This window comes from Lynx canadensis, chromosome A3, assembly GCF_007474595.2.
Source record: "Lynx canadensis isolate LIC74 chromosome A3, mLynCan4.pri.v2, whole genome shotgun sequence".
In the NCBI taxonomy this organism is placed as follows: domain Eukaryota; kingdom Metazoa; phylum Chordata; class Mammalia; order Carnivora; family Felidae; genus Lynx; species Lynx canadensis.
Genome location: NC_044305.1, coordinates 29,347,918 through 29,366,815, shown reverse-complemented (window position 1 = coordinate 29,366,815; position 18,898 = coordinate 29,347,918). Strand labels below are relative to the sequence as shown.

The following is an 18,898-nucleotide window of genomic DNA, read 5'->3' as shown; positions in this document are numbered from 1 at the left end:
CTTTGGAAGAAGGGGGATCAGAGATGCAGGGCACTGTGGCTCTCCCCGTGGGAGGAGGTGCACCCACCGGCCACCTTACCCTGGTGTTGGTGACTAGGAGGTCTCGGACGGTGTAGCTCTCACATTCCTCCTCCTTCTTCAGCTCTACTGTGATGTCTCCATAGGACACTACTCCATCCGAGGGCCAGTACTGGGCACATTTCTCCTGGAGAGACAAATGGGAGAGGTGAGGCATCCGGGATATGATGTGTGGCAGAGGCAGGGCTGCCTTCTGAGCTGCCTGGTCCCTTCTTAGCCAGCTCTTACTGGACACACTTCATCTCCAAGGTACCAAAACCTCAGTGCCATTACATTACTTAATATCACTCCAATTAACTTCTGATCCTCACTAGGACATCTATAGCTGACCCTTGAACAACACGGGTTTGAGCTGCATGGGCCCATTCATATACAGACTCTTCTGGATAAATACAGTACAGTACAAATGTATTTTCTCTTCCTTACAATTTTCTTAATGCCATTTTCTTTTCTCTCTAGTTTATTATGAGAATACAGTATAGAATATGTAAAACATACAAAATATGTGCTAACGGTTTATGTTACCGATAAGTCTTCAGGTCAGCAGTAGGCTAGCTATTCATTACATTTTTTTGTTTTCTTTTGTTTTTTACTTTTTTTTTGAGGGCAAAGGGAGAGGCAGAGGGAATCTTTTTTTTTTTTTTTTTTAATGTTTTTATTTTATTTTTGAGACAGAGAGAGAGCATGAGCAGGGGAGGGGCAGAGGGAGAGGGAAACACAGAATCCGAAGCAGGCTCCAGGCTCTGAGCTGTCAGCACAGAGCCTGATGCAGGACTCGAACTCACAGACTGTGAGATCATGACCTGAGCTGAAGTCGGGACACTTAACCGACTGAGTCACCATGAGCCCCTATTCATTACATTTTTGATGAGTCAAACGCTATAGACAGGTTTTTTTTTCTCAAAAAATTTTTAAGTTTACTTATTTTGAGAGACAGAGCAGAGGAGGGGCAGAGAGAGAGGGAGAGAGAGAATCCCAGGCAGGCTCTGTGTTGTCAGTGCAGAGTCCGATGTGGGGCCCAAACTCATTAACTATGAGATCGTGACCCGAGCCAAAGCCAAGAGTCAGACGCTTAATCGACTGAACCACCCAGATGCCCCGGCACAGATTTTTTTTTTTTTAATTGAAGTACAGTTGACACACAGTGTTAATTTCAGGTATATGACACAGTAATTTGGCACATCTATCCATTATACTGTGCTCACCCAAGCATAGCTACCATCTGTCACCATATAACGCTATTACGATACCACTGACTATATTCCATATGCTATAGCTTCCATCCCTGGGATATACAGATTTTTTTTTTTAATGTTTATTTTTGAGAGAGAGCAAGCGAGCAGAGGAGGGGCAGAGAGAGAGGGAGACACAGAATCCGAAGCAGGCTCCAGGCTCTGAGCTGTCAGCACAGAGCCCAATGCGGGGCTCAAACCCACAGACCATGAGATCATGACCTGAGCGGAAGTTAGATGCTTAACTGACTGAGCCACCCAGGTGCCCCTACAGATTTCTGACTGCACAAAGTGGGAACAGGGTGCTAGGGGTTGAACAACAACAACCCCCATGTTGTTCACGAGTCAAATGTAAATTTAAAAACTTAATTCCCTTACTGGACATAATCCCTTAACGTTTCGGTGTTACTTACAGTCTAATTTGCAATATATTACGGTATCTCTGAAGAGCTCTGACCATCACCTCAGCTGCATCCAACACTCAATGGCAGGGTGGAGAGAAATGTCTTTGCTCCAATGCCTCCCCATCCCTTGTTCCCTTGGGGTGTTTCCACATCTTACAGATGTTTACATATGTCAGACTGCTAAGCCAGAGAAACTGACCCCAGTGACATTCCCATCCAGCCATGGTGCTTCAGACAGCACAGGCCACAGCACCCTTTCATCCCCTTCCTCTTTTTTTTTTTTTTAATGTGTATTTATTTTAAAGAGAGAGAGACAGAGAGCGAGCAGGGGAAGATAGAGAGAGAGAGGGAGACACAGAATCGCAAGCAGGCTCCAGGCTCTGAGCTGTCAGCACAGAGCCCGACGTGGGCTCATTCATGAGATCATGACCTGAGTGGAAGTCAGATACTCAACCGAGCCACACTGGCACCCCATCATCCCTTCCCTCTTTATCTTGTTTTTGTTCTTTTTTGAGAGAAAGAGACAGACTGGGGGAGAGAGAGGGAGAATCGTAAGCAGGCTCCATGCTCAGCACGAAGTCTGACACGGGGCTTGATCCCACAACCCTTGGACCATGACCTCAACCAGTCGGCTCAACTGACTGAGGCACCCAGGAGCCCCTCTTCTTTATCTCTTGATCCTGCAATGGCACCCGCACTGCTGTCCTTGCTAGTGAGCAGGAGATGGTTTATGGCCTGTCTTGCTGGCATCTGGCTCAATTTCCTCCACAGCTCCTTGTGGGCAGCGACTGCCACTTTTCATCTTTGTCTCCCCGGCACCTTGCACACTGCCTGCATGTGGTAGGCTCTCAGTATCTGGTAAATGAATTTGTTCAATGCTTGCAGAATGGGTCAGGCTATAAATACATAAATAAAACAATATAGTTATACTGTCCATTTATTCAGAGCATTTCGGTGAAGATCTCGGACACTTCACTACTGGCAATTTTAAAATCCTCAACCACAAATGTATTTTACATTCACTGGGAAAATTATGAGAAGTAGAAAAATAAAAATCACCAGTAGTCTCTCAGTCCGAATAAACTAATCATTAGAAGTCCATTTTAGTGACTCTTCTTGCTTTTCATATGTGTAATCATTCATTACCCACTTTATAAATGATGTTGAGCTCATTCTAAAACACACAATTATTAAAGTGGTGGATCACAGCAATGTCATAGACTAGTGCTTTTCTACAATGTGCCCACTGGGGGCCCTGGGGATGCCTTGGGGGTTGGGGCCCTGGGACCTCTTCTCAAGAAGAACAGCTTAAAAAAATTCTAATTAAGGCTCTTAAACAAGAGATTATGTTGGTTTTTAGGGCACTAGTGAGTGGAATGAGTTTTGCTGCCATAGTTCCCTCCCAACACTGCCTTTACACAGCTTACCAGCTACGAGTGAAGACTGGAACTTTAAAACCATTACCAGTGCTAAGATCCAAATGGGCTTGAGAGAAATGAAGTGTATGAGCTAGAATCACAGTATGACTAGAAAAAGAAATAGTACGGACCCACAGTTGATGGCTTTCAGGTATTTAAGACCTTAGTGGTGAGGCACAACAGAGAAGAAAAGGAGCAAACTGGAAGGAGGCCTCCAGGGATACAGAGTTAGGGAACTAAGTTTTGAGGGAGAAGGCTCTGGAATACACAAGAACAGCTCCAGTTTAGAAATCTCCTGGGGTGACTTTTCTCTGGGCCAAAGGAGAGGAACCCCCTTCCTTAAGCAGGCAGAATGGGGACCTGAGGAATCCAGAACAGGGGCCAGCAGCCGTACCTACTGATGCCCAGGGCTACAAAGGCCTTGGGATCCTGCTGAGGAGGGAGATGTGAGCTGGAGACCAGGCCTGTGCAGAACACAAAGCAAGGGCAAAGGTGGGACCCCCCCCCCTCGCAGGGAGTAGGCGGTGACCCATCTCAGAAGCCATGCTCCACTCAGCAGCTAGAGGGCAGAAGGGAACGAGGGAAAATGGAAACTGTATTTAAAATGAGCAAGGGAAACTGTGAGGAAGAACAATGTAATTCAAGTCTTGGGACTGGATATCAATATGAAAGGTTCCTAAATTTTGTATGCATAAGTAAATTTCCCCTCAAGATCTCAGGAAGCCCCAAATGGACTTTAAGCAGTGACCACAGTTAGGTTTATGTTTTCAAAATGATCTCCGGCTGCCATGTGAGGTGACTAAAAGTGGGTGGAATGGAAGCAGGTAGACGGGCTGCCAGGCTACTTCAGTGGTGCAGGTGAGGGGACGGTGGTTTCTAGGACGGGTCAGTAGTTACACTAGAGAGAAGCGGATATGGTCAGCACAGGTCAGACCTCACCGGTGTGAGGAGTGAGGAAAGGGGAGCGATGAAGGGAACTCCTAGACTTCTCCCTGAACAACCGGGTGGAAGGCGGCACCACCTACTGAGATGGCAAGACTGGGGTGGACTAGTATGGGGGAAGGAGGAAATCAAGTTTCATCTGGGCCAGGTGGAGTTCGAGATCCTCAACGGAGAGCCATGTGAAGATATTGGGTGGGTACGTGGATACACAAGTGGGAAGAGGGGGCTGGGTTAGAGACACAGATTTGGGGAACTCTGGCGTATAGACAGCATCTGAAGCCACAGGACTAGATGAGGTCCTCAAAAGATAGTGTGTTAAGACAAACTACAGAGGGTTAAGGCCTGAGTGGAGGACACCTCAATGATTAAAAGGTCATGCAGAGGAGGAGGTGGTCACAAAGAAAATGAAAGGAACTGCCGGGCCAGTGAGGGGGTGATATTATAGAATTCAAAGGAAGAAAGTGTTCTGAGGAGGCGGGAGGCGTTGAGTGTTCAGATGCTGCAATAAAAGGACCAGAGAGACAAGAGAGAAGAAAGGCCTTTGGAAGGGCAAGAAGGCAGTCACCAGTGATCCTGACCGAGAAGGAACAGGATGAGGACAGAAGTAGAAGGAAGGAAGCCAACTCCTCAAAGGAGTTGTGCTGGGAAGGAAGGGGTACAGAGAGACGGGGGGGGGGGCAGAGGGAAGGAACTGTGGGACAGGAGAGAGATTTTCATCTTGTAAAGACAGGAAGTGCAACAGTGCGAAGGCTGGTTGGCGTAATTGGGTCGGAGAGCGCTGCAGCAACACACTTGAGAAGGCGGGGGTGGGGGGGGCCCGGCACAGTGGACAGGTGGATAGAGAGGGGCAGGGACCCTCTCCCGCTGCAACAGGAGAGAAGGAGAGAGAATGCCTACAGATCTGAGGAGGCTGGGTGCTTGCAGCAGGGAAGATGAACCTGCTCTTGTCTGATTTCTTAGAGAAAAATGAGCCAGGCTGAGAGATAAGGTGCCATGAAAGTAAGAGACTGGGGGGAATAACAGATGTTAGCAAGGGAAGGATTATAATAATGACAAATCACAAAAACTCTAGAGAGAGTAGGGAGGAAGGTGAGAACATGAGTGGGGAGTCCCAGGCTGAAAAGTGGAGGAGTCAGTGGCTCTGGAAGAGGATTTTAACCACTTCCATTTTGACCTCAGTCTGTACTTTCTGATTAATTTTCTTTCCAGCTTCTCTCTTAACGCAGGCAAAAGATCCGGCAAGCAAAGCATCCAGGGATGGGAACTGAAATTATCCCTGAGGCAATGATGACTGCCATGACTTCAGCAAGACCCCACATGTCTGACCATGATCGACCTGACCTTTTTGCCCACCTGCACGTACCCACTGAACTTTGTCCCACAGCTTCCTTACATGAACCTAGAAATATTTTCAGCACTTGGAGATAGTCTTTGAGATGTTAGTCTGCTATCGTCCCAGTGTCGGCCTGACTGAAATAAATTCCTTTCTTGTTTCACCTCCACTCGTGTCCCTCGGTCTGTGGATTTTGTCAGTGGTGAGTGGCGAAACTGTCTGTGTCGGAGACGTGGAGCCAGGTGCTCTTATGCCCCCGGGCCCTGGTCACACTCTAGAGATTTGGTGGAGAGAAAAACTTAACTGGAGTAAGAGGAGGGAAGTAGTGAGGCTGGCGATCAGCAGATGGTAAGCAGGGCAGGACCCAGGGTTGAGATCTCAAAGGCAGCGCAGATATTGGCAGGGACAAGGCTGTGATTTGACTGGGTGGCTGAGGGAGCCGAGAGGTGGAAAGACCAAGAATAAGTGGGTCGCCCACGTGGATACTTATGCCTTCAAGAGCAGAGGCAGGCATCAGGCACAGGGGCCACTAAGGGGCAATAAGGCAGGTGTTAAAATCATCAGTAGCAGAGGATGGGAGATTGGGAATAGATGTGCTCAAGTCCAGCAGCAGAATACTTGGGAACAGGGCTTTAATCTCAGATTTATGTTTTCGGGTTATGGATTCTGGAAAAGATAGCCTAGAGAAGCTACAGCAGAAGCTTCTGTGTCTTTTCTCCTGCTGTCTTTAACTTCCTCCCCCTGGACAGCAACTGGTCTCTGGCATGGTCCGAGGCTGACAACGGTTATGGGGACACACGCTTTATGGCAGGTGCCTAATGCAATCTCATTCTGCCGACACTGGGTAAGGGGCACACAACCTTGGGTTGGGCTGTCCTCATGCAGAAACTGCTGGAACTGCTCTGCCCACTCGGACGAATGGTCCAACTTACAGCTGTTGAGGGCACCCAGGCCTCACAATCATCTTGGTGGACCCCTCTGGTTAGGATAGAGGAGAAAAAGAAAACAGGGAGAAGAGGACTCTGGATTTTAAGTTCTAATTCTTTTGGGATTTTAATGTATATAAAATTTACATTTTGGAATTAAGACTTTTTCCTTGAGAATTTAAAACCAGGCGTGGGCAGTGGTGGTGTCATGTTGTATAAATGTATCAGTTAGGCTTACTGTGTTCGCCTCCCTGGAGGCTACACTTGACAAGACGAACAGGAGATGGAACAGGAAGCGGAATTAGGTCTTAGGGGGGGCAGTGAGGCCTTGTAAAGAATGTTATTAATATCCTGTTCTGATTCATTTCAGAAGCTTCTGAGGGCAAGAGCTGCTACCTGTCTCCCCGGCCCTGCAAAGACAGAGGCATAAGGCCGAGTGGTAGGTAAAGGGGAACGGGCCTCAATCAATTGACTAAATCCCTATGTATTTAGTGAGGTATTCACTGGCCACATTTCCTTCCAGGGCAGTGGATGGAGACAGGATACTTGTGCTTGCCATCCCGGCTCTTCTGTCTGCAGTGTGGGCCTGTCCACCATAGATCTGGAGGCAGGGGGCGTGGGGATAACCTCGTGCAGGTCTGTGGTTTACGTGCACCTTCCATCCTAGCTTGTCACAGAGGGCCAGGAGACACACACCTAGTTCCTGATAACACAGCAGCTCACTGCACAACTGCAGAGCCAGGAACTGTGCCCCAAAACTCCACTTCATCAGTATTGTCATTAATGATAGATGAAGACCCATGAAGTATGTCTGTTGATTAGAGACGTGATGGAAACTTGGAAAGAAAAGCCAATGTGCTAAATGATTAAGCCTGAAAAAATTCTTGGCGCACAGAAGAGCTGGGTGTGCAAATATGTATAAAACTGTATCAAGATTAAAATAAACAAACTGTACAAGTACAGAACGGGGAAGATGTAGCTGGTAACAACTAATGTAGGATGTATTTAGTAATTTTTATTTTTAATTGGTTGCAAATTCAGTGACTCATAAGTGGGTGTCATCCTTAATTCTTCACCCTGCCCAGTCCATGCATCTCTTCACTATCTTTTGGGACAGACCCCTTGTCACCATCCCTGAGTCTAGGCCACCAGCAGTACTGCCACGACTTTCTCTCTGCCTTTGGTGTGCTCGTTTCTGATCTGTCCTCACTCAGCCAGAAGGACTTCAAAAAAACCCCACAAATCTGATATTGTCAAGGGCTCTTAAACTGCCCTATAAAGTCTAAACTCTTCACTGTGGCTCAGAAAGATCTTTATCACCAGGCCCTTGCTGGCTTCTCTCAATTCTGATCCCTGTTAAGTCACGCGCCAGGCATAACGAAGCAACCATTTACTGCACTCTCACCACAGCAGAAAGAGTTTTTAAGATCAGAAACACTGTGTGAACACACACTGGGCCACCCAGCAGAGGTGGGGTGGGGGTGCGCAGAGAAAGAGCGATCTCTGAGATTCAAAGTGCTCAGGAGAGGCTGCACGGTGACTCAAGAACAGTGTTAAGAGAGCTCCTACACTGAATGGAGCTGACCTAAGGGGGCTTCTATGGTCCCTTATATTCAGAGTTCCCAAGCAATTCTACTTTTTAAATGACTAGAGGACATTTTTCTTTAAAAGATTTCCTTGTTGGGGCACCTGGGTGGCTCAGTCGGTTAAGCGACCGACTTCAGCTCAGGTCATGATCTCGCGGTTCTTGAGTTCGAGCCCCGCGTCGGGCTCTGTGCGGACAGCTCAGAGCCTGGAGCCTGCTTCAGATCCTGTGTCTCCCCCTCTCTCTACCCCATCCCCTGCTCATGCTCTGTATCTCTCTGTCTCTCAATAATAAATAAATGTTAAAGAAAAAAAAATTTGAAAGATTTCCTTGTTAACTGAATGTTAACTTATAAATATCCTTTTGTGTTGTTGTTATTTCTCAAGTTCCACTGTTTCCTTTACTGTAGTCTGCAAAGAGGCAACTCATCTTCCCACAGTCCTTTGGTTCATTTTTCTGGCCTGGAAGGCACCCTCTTCTTAGAGACACTCAGGAACTCCACATCAGAGCCTCGGTCTGGCTCTGCATCCCTCATTTCACCAGCTCTGTCCCTGCCAGGGGGGTGGGAGGAGGAGGTGTGCACAATGCTAGGCTCGGGGCGAACTGTATTCAGGACAGAAGTAAAAGGGTGGGAACTGTCTGGGGACTCAGATCACACTGCCCTTCCAGTCCTGAGAGAAGCTCCAGACTGCTCACATATCAGCTGCTTGGATATGGCTCTTTGGGCAGTTTATGCCAAACATATCTTCTTAGCTCCCCTCCACCCCTTTTCCTGTGGTCTCTTTCTCCCACAGCCCAGGACCTCTTTGAGCTCACCTGGCCTCTCTCCTCCAGTTCTGTTAGCATCACGATAGAGCAGGATTTCCACTCCCAGATCATTCGCCAGAAGTCCTCAATGGTGTGGAGAAGAGGGCCCTGGCTGGCGATGTAGGAGTCCTTCTGTCGGTAGCCCTATGCAGGCCAGGTCAATGGTAGGAGTAAGGTGGTTTAATCAGGGAGGGGAGAGCAAAGAAGACAGGCCACTAGGATGGGATGGGGCTGCTTGGAGGCAAACTCATCCCAGGCAGAGCTCCCTTTGGTCAAGGACCAAACCCTGTGTGACACGCTAGTCTCTTTTTAAGAGGGTGAGGGATGGGGGTTTGGAGCTGGGATGAAGAGAACAGATATGGGAAGGACCAGAGGCGTTTAGCCTTTGGTGTGTGCTTTCCCTCTAGCTATCACTCTGGTGTGTGCCCTCTGTTTCCTCCCCACCTTCTGCTCTCTGGGGCCTGGAAGACCTAGTGTACAGGTTGGTATCAGTTCTGTATTTGTTGACTGACTCAAAGACAACCCTCCCAAGCACTGGGAGGGTGGCACTGCGAGGCCCAGCTGAGTCTCCATGGAGGGTGGGGAGCTCTGGGGACACAGCCACCACTTACATCAATGAAGGATGCATTCACGTAGTCGGTGTTCTCCTCACCCCTCTTAACTGGAATGATCACTCTGTTGAATTCATCTGCAGGAAGGACAGCAGCTGTGGCTCCCCAACATCACCTTCAGGCTCTCTTTCAATCTCTCCTTCCCACCCATCCCAGCTGGGCAATAACATGCCTGTTCCCAGCGCAGGAGGGAGAAACCCTTTGGCCTTCATGCTTTTTCATTTCCAGAAGCCACTGAAGAACTGAGAGCGACAAGAGGCAGTGCCCTAATTCTTGTCTCCAAGGTGATCATTAATTAGTACCTGAGAAGTGGAAGGGGTGAAGGGGAAGGAGGGAACGGGACACTAAGGCTTTGGGATGGGGAGAGGGCTCTTACATGGAATGATCTGTAAAACCCGGTTCTTCTTCATGTTGGCTGGAAGGTTTCCAGTCCGCATCTTGTCATTCTGGATTTTGATTGATGTTAATTTCTGAATTGGGAAGGAGAGGGGAAACATTACTGCGCCCCATAACTTGGCAAGATGATGCCTTCACTGGACCTGCATCTCTAGGCTACTCTGGCGTCTACTGCTCCTCACTGGAGCCCTGACCTCCATTTCCACATTTTCTTGCTGGAACCCAGTTCCTTCTGTCATAAGCTCAGTGAAGAAGCCAAGAACAAGTGTTTGGGAAACACTGCCTTGAGGGCTCCTGTGGACGCTTCTGGGATTCCCTGGGACTGGAACTTTATGATCCTGGAGCAAGGATCCTAGCTTCATAGGAAGGAGTGTGCCTGCCTTTCCTCTCTCCCCGCTGCTCTGCCAGAGGAAGACTGGACTCTTTAGAAAACTTTGTTCAAATGCAAATGTCCCCTTCTCCTGATTCTGAGGCTCCTTCTAGATCCTTACTACTCAAAGTGTAGCCCAGAAACCAGCATCAGTCTCACTGTGTTAGAAATGAAAAATCTTAGGCCCTAACTCTATTTCCCCCTGCTGAATCAGAACCTGCACCTTAACGGGATCCTGTGGTAATCTGTGTGCCATTACAGTTTGAGAACTGCTTTAAGGGATGTGGTCTTTCCCACTGCAACCCAGAAATCTCTTCTTCTGGGAACACTTGTATTGACAAGGGTGTGACATATTCCTTAGGTGTGCTAAGAACCATTGTCCAATGGCACACAGCAGAGGTCAGCAATCTATGCTCCATGGGCCAAGTTTGATCTGCTGCCTATAAATAAACTTTTATGGAAACACAGCCATGCTCATTTGTTTACATAGCATCTATATGTAGCTTCTTTTATGTTACAGCAACGGTTGTAACTAGTTGCAACAGAGACCACATGGCTTGCAAAGCCTAAAATATCTACTCTCTGGTCCTTACAGGAAAGGTTTGCTGTTCTTATGCATTATAATCACCTGTGTGTGGGGGTGGGGGGGCAGACTTGGGGACTTAAAAAAAATATTGCCTGTTTTTTCTTTCCTCCTAATACCACCAAGTGATTTTAACATACAGGATGGGTTGAAAGTGACTAGGGTGTGAGTAAAGGACCAGAAACCCACATAACCCCTTAACCACCCACATACCTCACAAGGGGATTCCCCAGAGCACGTGACTCCTCCAGTCTGAATGAAGGAGTTCAGCTCCAACTCACCTTAAACTCCTCCTCTAATCCATTGTTGCTGGTCCCTGGGATTTTGTTGTAAATTTTCTGCAGATGTGTTTCTAGAGAGGTCACCTCTAGTTCTGTATCTCCGTACAGATAATGCTCCAGAAGGGCTTGGTATATGAAGACATACTGCATCTGAAACGCCACGATGCCCGAGTTCTCAGTTATACACAACATAGATCACACCCTCCCACCTCCAGTTCACTCCGGTCCACTTCTCCTTTGACCCTAGCAGGAATAAAATAATTCACCCTCGTCCCGGGGCAGGACCTGAAATGCATGAGTCCCTCTGGGGGTGCTTCACTTAGGAGGGAGGGTCCTACTCTGGCAGCCTCCTAGACTGGAAGCCTGGAGAGAAGGACAGATCCAATTCCTGCTCATTCTGACAACACACATTTAATAGTCTGAAGGGGTTGTCAAAATCTGGTGACACACAAAACCTCTGCCAGGCTCCCTTGCAGTGCTGTGCGCTTTGAACCCCATGCCCCAACTACAGAGCGGATTGCTGCTCTGTGGACACGGCCACTGCTGCTCCTGGACATGGCCAAACTATGTCACAACTCTGTGGGCACTGGTTCTCTCAGCTGCCTGCATGCTTCTCTTAGGACCTGTTCCTTATCCTTAGGAGTCTAGTGCAAATGACACCTGCGTTCCCAATTCCCGTAGGCACAACTTCCTCTATGCTCCGTGTCTCTTTTAATACATAATTTATAAGGGTCCTTCATTACACTGCATGCTGATCATTTACAATAACCTAGGAGCTGAGTAATCCATGAGGCTAGCAGATGTTTTGGTCTTGGAATGTGCCCCCCCCCCCCCGCCCCACCTTATCCACAAATCACTCACATCTGTTTGCACCATCTGGCAGCGCTGTGCCCGGATCCGGCTCACGAAGCCATACACGTCCACTTTCCGCTCTGTATGCATCATGTCCAGCATGGCATCAATGACAACAAAGGTACCTGTACGCCCTACACCCGCACTGTAGCCAGAGAGCAGGGGTGTTACTGGGACGGCCAGCATGCCTTATGGGAACATACAGGGAGGGGGCAGCATAGGCCAGGGCTCTTTCTTCAGGCCACTAAATTCTAATTCTGAATGGTGACTAGCTGGAACTCTCATGGAGCCAACAATCCCACTGCACCCCGGACTGTGTACCTTTACTTATTAGGACCAGGGAACCTCGACACTTAGAAAGGTCAGAAGGCTCCAAGTACACAAAGCAGCACTCAATCTAGCTTTCTGGCTTCATAGCAGTGGTCTGCCCATCCCCAATCTTGGAGGACTACCCTTCCTTCTTTCCTCAAACGCTCTATACCCAGCACCAAAACTTGAGGAGTCTCTCTGGCTGCTGTCCCAGGACCCTAACAGCTGATCTGCTCTGTGCTAGCCCCCTCTCCTCAGCCAGGGCCCCCGTGCTTTCCCCTGCTCTAACTGTGGGAGAATATGGTATATGGGGAGCCAAGGGTCAGCCACACTGACCTGCAGTGGACCACGATGGCCCCTGCATACTGAGGGTTACAGGCTTTCACCTTCTTGAGGAACTTGAGCATGCCGATCGGGGTGAAAGGCACCCCAAAGTCTGGCCAGCTGGTAAAGTGGAACTGAGTGATGAGGCGCTGTGGCTTCCTGTTGGTCATGTCGCCCACCTGTGGAGTGAGGAGATCGTGTGTGTTGGCCCTGATAACCTGGGGTAGGGGAGTGCCAGGGGAGGGGAGGTGAGGCTTGGGGGCCAGGGCAGCTGTGGTGGTCAATGACAATGGGAAGATGAGAGTGAACCCAAGGAAGTGTGAACTACGGAGACAGGATCTCTTCCCAGGAACCCCATGGAGGTAGGCAGGGTTGTTACTATTATTCCCAGCGGACAGGTGTGAAACGTGAAACTCCGTGAAGCTGAGTGACCCCGTCAAGGTCTCAGAACTAGTTAATGGCAAGATCAGAACTAAAATGCAGGTCTCCCAACTCTTGTTAAGTCCCCTTTTCATAGCACCACACCACCCCGCAGCTCTGAAGGCAACTTTTGCTCAAGCCTCCAGGGTCACTCTGGAGGACCAAGAGGAGGGCCCACCATATCCTTGATGTCAGGAGCCTTTGGAGTAAGAAAGGAGAAGGTGGGTCAAGTCCCCAGAAGATTATACCACCTCCTGATGCACATACATCATCCCGATGATGATCAAACTCCATCTCAATAATACTTTTTTTTCTCCCAGTCATGAAAATGCTCCTCCCTTAGCTTTGACAAAGTTCCTTGGGAGCCCAGATCTCTAATCTCAGAGTCCAAACATACCTCACACTCAGTGATTCCTGACCACCCTGGATAAGAGGGGGGATGGCCCAGTTTGTTCCACTCTCTTAGTGGTCAGCAGATCCAAAATACGAGAGGAGAAAGGAGGAAGGAGGCAGTACCTGCTGAATGCAGAACTTTCGCACTGTGTAGTCCACCAGGACGGTCACATCCTCTACTGACACTCGGATATTCCCATAGGTCCAGCAGCCTTGGTCTGGCCAGTACTGGGCACACTTACACTGGAAAGGAACAGACACACATCACCTGATGACCTCAGACCTCCTGCCCCCAGCAGATGTGAAGGACCTGAAGGAAAGGAGCACAAAAGCCCAGACAGAAGTCCCCAGAGAAGGCCTCTTCTCTCACCTCCGTCAACTGCAGACTTATTTAACTTCTTTTTTCAAGTCCCTCAGCTTCCATCCTGTTTAGCACTATCTCTTAAATTATACATAGCCCCAGCCCTATACTTCTTGCTCTTTCCCACCCCTGTTCCCTCAGTTCAGGGCAAATCAAAAGCTACTTTACCTATAAAATGTGCCCTTCCACTATGCCAGGTCATGGTCTAGGGACAGGCCTGCCTGATTCCCTGGAACCAGCAACCTGCTAAGGGGGTAACCAGGGCAGAGTGATGCCTTCTCTGGTGCCTGGACCTTGAACAGCTTCTGAGAGTCAGAGGTCAGGTTGGAGGAAACAAACCTACAGCCCAGCCCTAGTACCAACCCTCCTAAGCACTGTGCAACTGCTGATTAACACACTCAACACCTCAGAGTGGGGATCAGGGTAATTTAAGGGCCATTCTAGGAAGACTGTCATGAATGGGGGTTATTCTCTGGGGCTTGATCTAGAACTCAGAACTGGTTTTAGCTATGGCGCAGTGAAGGGCCTTGCCAGGCATGGACTTGGCAGCCACAGACACAAAAGGAAAAGGATCAGTCAGAAAGTTGAGTGCATGATCAGACCAGGGCCTCTGATTCCCTTGCACCCCACAGGGTCTCAGTTCATACAGTTTCCTCTGTTGACTCAGAGAAGGTGCAGGAAACCAGGGTAACGAGGGATTGGAGAAGCCACGGGGGAAAAAAGCTCCTCTGGAGCTTTTCTTGGCAAATGGCCCAACCTTTCCTTCAGGTTGTTTTGAAACCAGGGTGAGTTGTCTGACTATCAGACATAGGCAACATGCCCTAGGCACACCCCTGAAGTTCATCTGAGACTTCCAGGCCATAGGAAAGTCTGATAAGCACAGTGGCCTGGGCTTTGTCTGATCAATGACTGGCACAGGAACCACAAAGGGTAGACAGCCCAGGCTCAAACACAGAGGAGTTCCTCTGCTAGTTATGCTGGCCTATCTAATGTCTCCACTCACCTCCTTTCTCTCCTTCAGGTTGGTCACCATGACAATGGTGGCTGTGTTTTGTTCCCAGATCATCCTCCAGAAATCATTCACTGTTTCTTCTTTTGGTCCTAAAGTAGCCAATAGCAAAGATGAGGAGAACACACACCAAGGGGAAGAAATCTGCTGGGAAATTGGGAACATTCATTCCTGACTTTTGGAAGCCTGTGCCCAAGTGTCCCCAGCTAAATATCCAGTCCATCAATCCATCCACCCACCTACTAACTGAACATTTCCCATCCACTCTGTATGTGCCAGGTACTTCACTAGGGAGTGAAGTGGGGGGTGGGATGTTGTCGAAATGTAAAGAGAACATAAATAATGTCTCCCAAGGGTATTATAAATGAGGATTAGAAATCATGACTGCTTGCTAAATACCTGTGTTACTGGCCAGACAGTGAGCTAAGTGCTTTGCATCTCATTTACTCCTTCCTATCATGTTCTAAGGTGGGTGTCGTTAGCCACAAAGAGGACAGGTTGATTTGCTCAGGCTAGAATTTAAAATTTACCCCAGTCCAGCCTTTCTGGGAAAGCCCCTGAAAGATTTCTTCACAAAAATGAGGGCGCAAACAAAGAGAAGGAAATGGGAGCTAACATAGGATAGAGGCTAATGGAATTCCCTGGGTATTGGTGAAGGGAAGGCTCAAGATGGGAGCTCTGAGGCTAGAGGGCAACTGAAAAAAGTTCTAGGAGGATCCCAAGATTAAAAAATTAAATTTAAAAAGAATTAAACCTCATGTATCTGAAGGTACTGAGAGAAAATACATACTTCTAGTGGAGAGTCTGGGGGGAACATCATTGAATACTATGTACTTTAGCTGTAAATAATACTAGCACAGTAATAATAATGTAAATAATAAATATTGTCTTAACCCCAAACTGTGATTTAACTCTATTGGGAGAATGGGGAAAAAGGATTTGTGTATGCATGTCTGTCTGACTGAGTGTGAGGTAATCTGTAAGAGGATTAAATAAATTCTCTATCCTAAGAAGTCACCAACAGATAAAAATGGCTGAATTAGAGTGAAAGGAAGAGGAAGGGGGGGACATTTTTTTTTTATACGCCTCGCAATACCTTTTTGACTTTCTTAAACTTTATATTCCCTTTGGTTAAAAAAAAAAAAAAGTAACAAGAAGAAAAACAAATAATGGCAGAAGTGGACACATGCCAAAAAGATGCACAGAGGCCTTGCCACTGCCTGGCAAGGTCAGGAAAAATCTCCTGGAGGTGGTTCAGGTGGATGGGAGTTTAGAAAGGGGACATAGGGAGAAGAGGTGCTCCAGGCAGAAGCGCAGGGGATAGCAGCAAGAAAGAGCATGAGATGTCCAGGAATTATAAGGAGTTCAATAAGGTGATTGTGGACGGTACACGGAGTGGCAGAAGACAGAGCTGGAAAGACAGGTAAGGTATCAGAATCTAAAGGGGTAGAGGTCAGACTAAGGCAGGCTTGTTCTATAGATAATGGAAAAGCGTTAAAGGATTTTCAGGAGTTCTAACAAAAGTTTTGCATCAAGAAAGGCCATTTTCGTGGAAGGAACCCAAGAAGCAAGGCTGGGCCTAGAGGGCCAATCAGTAGGCTATGACAACACAGCTACAAGAGATGACAGGAGTAAGACAGTGTGACAGAGAAGACAGATTTTGGAGAAAGAAATAAGAGGACCACTCATACTCAGAGAAAGGAATGGGTAGGAAATTTGGATGATCCCGAATCTGGCTTGGTTGATTAGATGGGTTGCATTCCAGTCATGGTGACAGCCAGAGAATACAGGAGAAAAAGCAGTTTGGGGGCTGAAGGAGAGGTATATTTTAGTGAGTTTCTTTTTTTTTTTTTTAGATTTTAAGTAATCTCTACACCCAATGTGGGGCTCAAACCTGCAACTCCAAGATCAAGAGTCACATGTCCCACCAACTGAACCGGCCAGGAGCCCCAAGGCATATTTTAGTTTTTGATGTGGATGGGTATGTGGAGGTATCCAGGTGAAGGGGTAGAAAATTAGTTTGAAAGTGTGGCTCAGAAGCTCAAGAGAGGCAGTAGCCAGTCAAACAGGTAGGTATGAGATGAGGTCTCTCAAAGAGAATACAGAAGAGAAGAAAAGAAGGGGTCAAACAGAGAAACCTGGGGATCTGAAGCATTATGCAAGTTCAGATAGAAAAACTTGGGAGGAAGACTAAGGAAGAGCGGATGGAGAGGCAGACCTGAGAGAAATGGTGCCACGAAAGATAAGAATGGAGCTGCAAGAAAGTAGTCATCCACAGGTTTGGGGAGAAACTATATCTAAGAGGCAGAAAGAAGAAAAGCCAGAGAAGGGATATTTAGAAAAGTGAGAAAAATCGAGAACTGAATGTCAGGGAATAATAACAGGGGAGAATTTCAAGGAGTGTGAAGTATTGGGGAGGGGTTCAAGAGGATGGGAGTCTGAGAAAAGGTGCATCAGAAAATCATAGGTGACCTTAATTCAATAAATATATTGAATATTGTTCAACAATAGCATCAACAAGGCCCCGTGGCAAATAGAGAGAGGAAGAGACTGCACATAACTGTTCGCGCTAAAATGATCACTGAGTAGGGGGCAGTTGAGTTGGGCTTCAGAGGGTAGACCTGACCTGATGGGTGGCTACAGAGGGTGAGAGAAAGCAGGGCCTGGTTAGGCAATGGCCAGGCCCTAGTGGGAGACTGCAAGGGCAAGAAGGATCTAAGGTTTTTCCTAACCACCTTATTTTACCTCTCTATCTGTTTTATCTCTACCATGATACTCATCCAATAGAATTTTCTGCAATGATGAAATGTTTCATATCTGTACTAGTATGTTAGTCTCTAGCCACATGTAGCTATTAAGCCTTAAAATGTGACTAGTATGTTTAAGAAACTGAGTTTTAAATTTTATTTAATTTCAGTTAATTAAAATTTTAATTTTAAATAGCCACACGTGGCTAGTCGCTATTGCATCAGTATAGCTACTTATCGAAACTTGTTAATTTTGGTGTAAACTGTCCTCTACCAACTAAGGGCCCCAAAAAGGCATGAACCATATCCTGTTTTATCCCTTTACATATCCCCATCACCTAGGGCAGTGCCTGACACATAACAGAGAGTCAAAAAACATTTGCTGAATGACTAAAACAATGGACTTTGATGGACCACCAATAACATCCATTATTTTTAGTGCTGCAAACATCGAGATACTTTTGCTAGGATCCCAAAGGTGGAAGACATGTGTTAAAACTCTGGACTATGGAAACGTGTGCAGAGCACGTACAAGGCAATGGCACTGGGTCCCTGCTCTGAGGGTTCCTAGACAGCTTTTCTGTGAATAATAGATGAGCTCAGGCTCAACAACTGGGGGAGGAGATGAGCCAGCCTGGACCCTGTGAGGTGGCCGATCCTCTCCGGACACCAAATTCAAATTCAAACCCTTAGCTGCCTGGCCTGAACCTAAGGTTCCCATAGGGCCCCCAAACAGAGGACCTCATCAGACTGTGGTGTGTGTGTGTGTAGCCTTTTCCAGTCCTTTTTATGCACATACAAAAAAGGACTACTTTTACAGGACCCCTGGATACTAAGTCATCAAGATGAAGGCCCTTAATTATAAATGTGCAAGGCAGACTGCATTTCTTTCAGGTGACAGTAATTACAGAAAAGTTACAGCATTCTGGTTAATCTATTTAGCATTTGGAAGAAAAAGTCCAAGCCCACTAATGAGCTCATGGTTAAGCCTGAAAGTAAAAAACTGTCATTTACTTTACCTTGTGCAGCAATGAATTTGTTCTTTTCTTGGTAGCCCTGAGGGTGGGGTAAGAGAGGAGGGAGGGAGAAAAAGAAAGTGAGAACCAAGAATGGATAGGAATGAAATTCTCCAGACTCCCAACCAGTTAACAAAGCCTCCCTTGTGAAAAGGTCCAGGCCACTAACAAGATTTCCATTCTAGAAATTTCCAAAGGATTAGCTTTGGGTATCAGGAATCAAAGATTACAAAGATCACATGGTCTAGGTAGTCTTCTCAAAGGGAATTATTAATGAACACTGATGTAAGAACATCCAAATACCAACTCGTAGGCTAGACTTTTTTTTTTTTTTTGGATGAATAAGTGTATTATTGTCTTTATCTGAAAAATCTTCATAGAAAATTGTGGTTTGAAATTATGGAAAGAGCCTAAATGTCCATCAACTGATGAATGGATAAAGAAATTGTGGTTTATATACACAATGGAATACTATGTGGCAATGAGAAAAAATGAAATATG

At 47.1% G+C, this 18,898-nt stretch overlaps 1 protein-coding gene across 4 annotated transcripts in view; it reads right to left on the bottom strand.

Annotated features, from left to right (window-relative positions):
- PTPRA (protein tyrosine phosphatase receptor type A) overlaps positions 1-18,898 on the bottom strand; it is a 161,734-nt gene that overhangs the window by 7,953 nt on the left and 134,883 nt on the right. For all 4 annotated transcript variants that reach the window (XM_030309930.1, XM_030309928.1, XM_030309929.1 and 1 more), the window contains 10 exons: positions 18,401-18,437; positions 14,629-14,726; positions 13,388-13,507; positions 12,464-12,630; positions 11,828-11,963; positions 10,967-11,116; positions 9,713-9,806; positions 9,337-9,413; positions 8,735-8,869; positions 80-205 (listed from right to left, as the gene is read on the bottom strand). In XM_030309930.1, the coding sequence (XP_030165790.1) occupies positions 80-205; positions 8,735-8,869; positions 9,337-9,413; positions 9,713-9,806; positions 10,967-11,116; positions 11,828-11,963; positions 12,464-12,630; positions 13,388-13,507; positions 14,629-14,726; positions 18,401-18,437 (1,140 nt within the window). The remainder of the gene's footprint in view (positions 1-79; positions 206-8,734; positions 8,870-9,336; positions 9,414-9,712; positions 9,807-10,966; positions 11,117-11,827; positions 11,964-12,463; positions 12,631-13,387; positions 13,508-14,628; positions 14,727-18,400; positions 18,438-18,898) is intronic.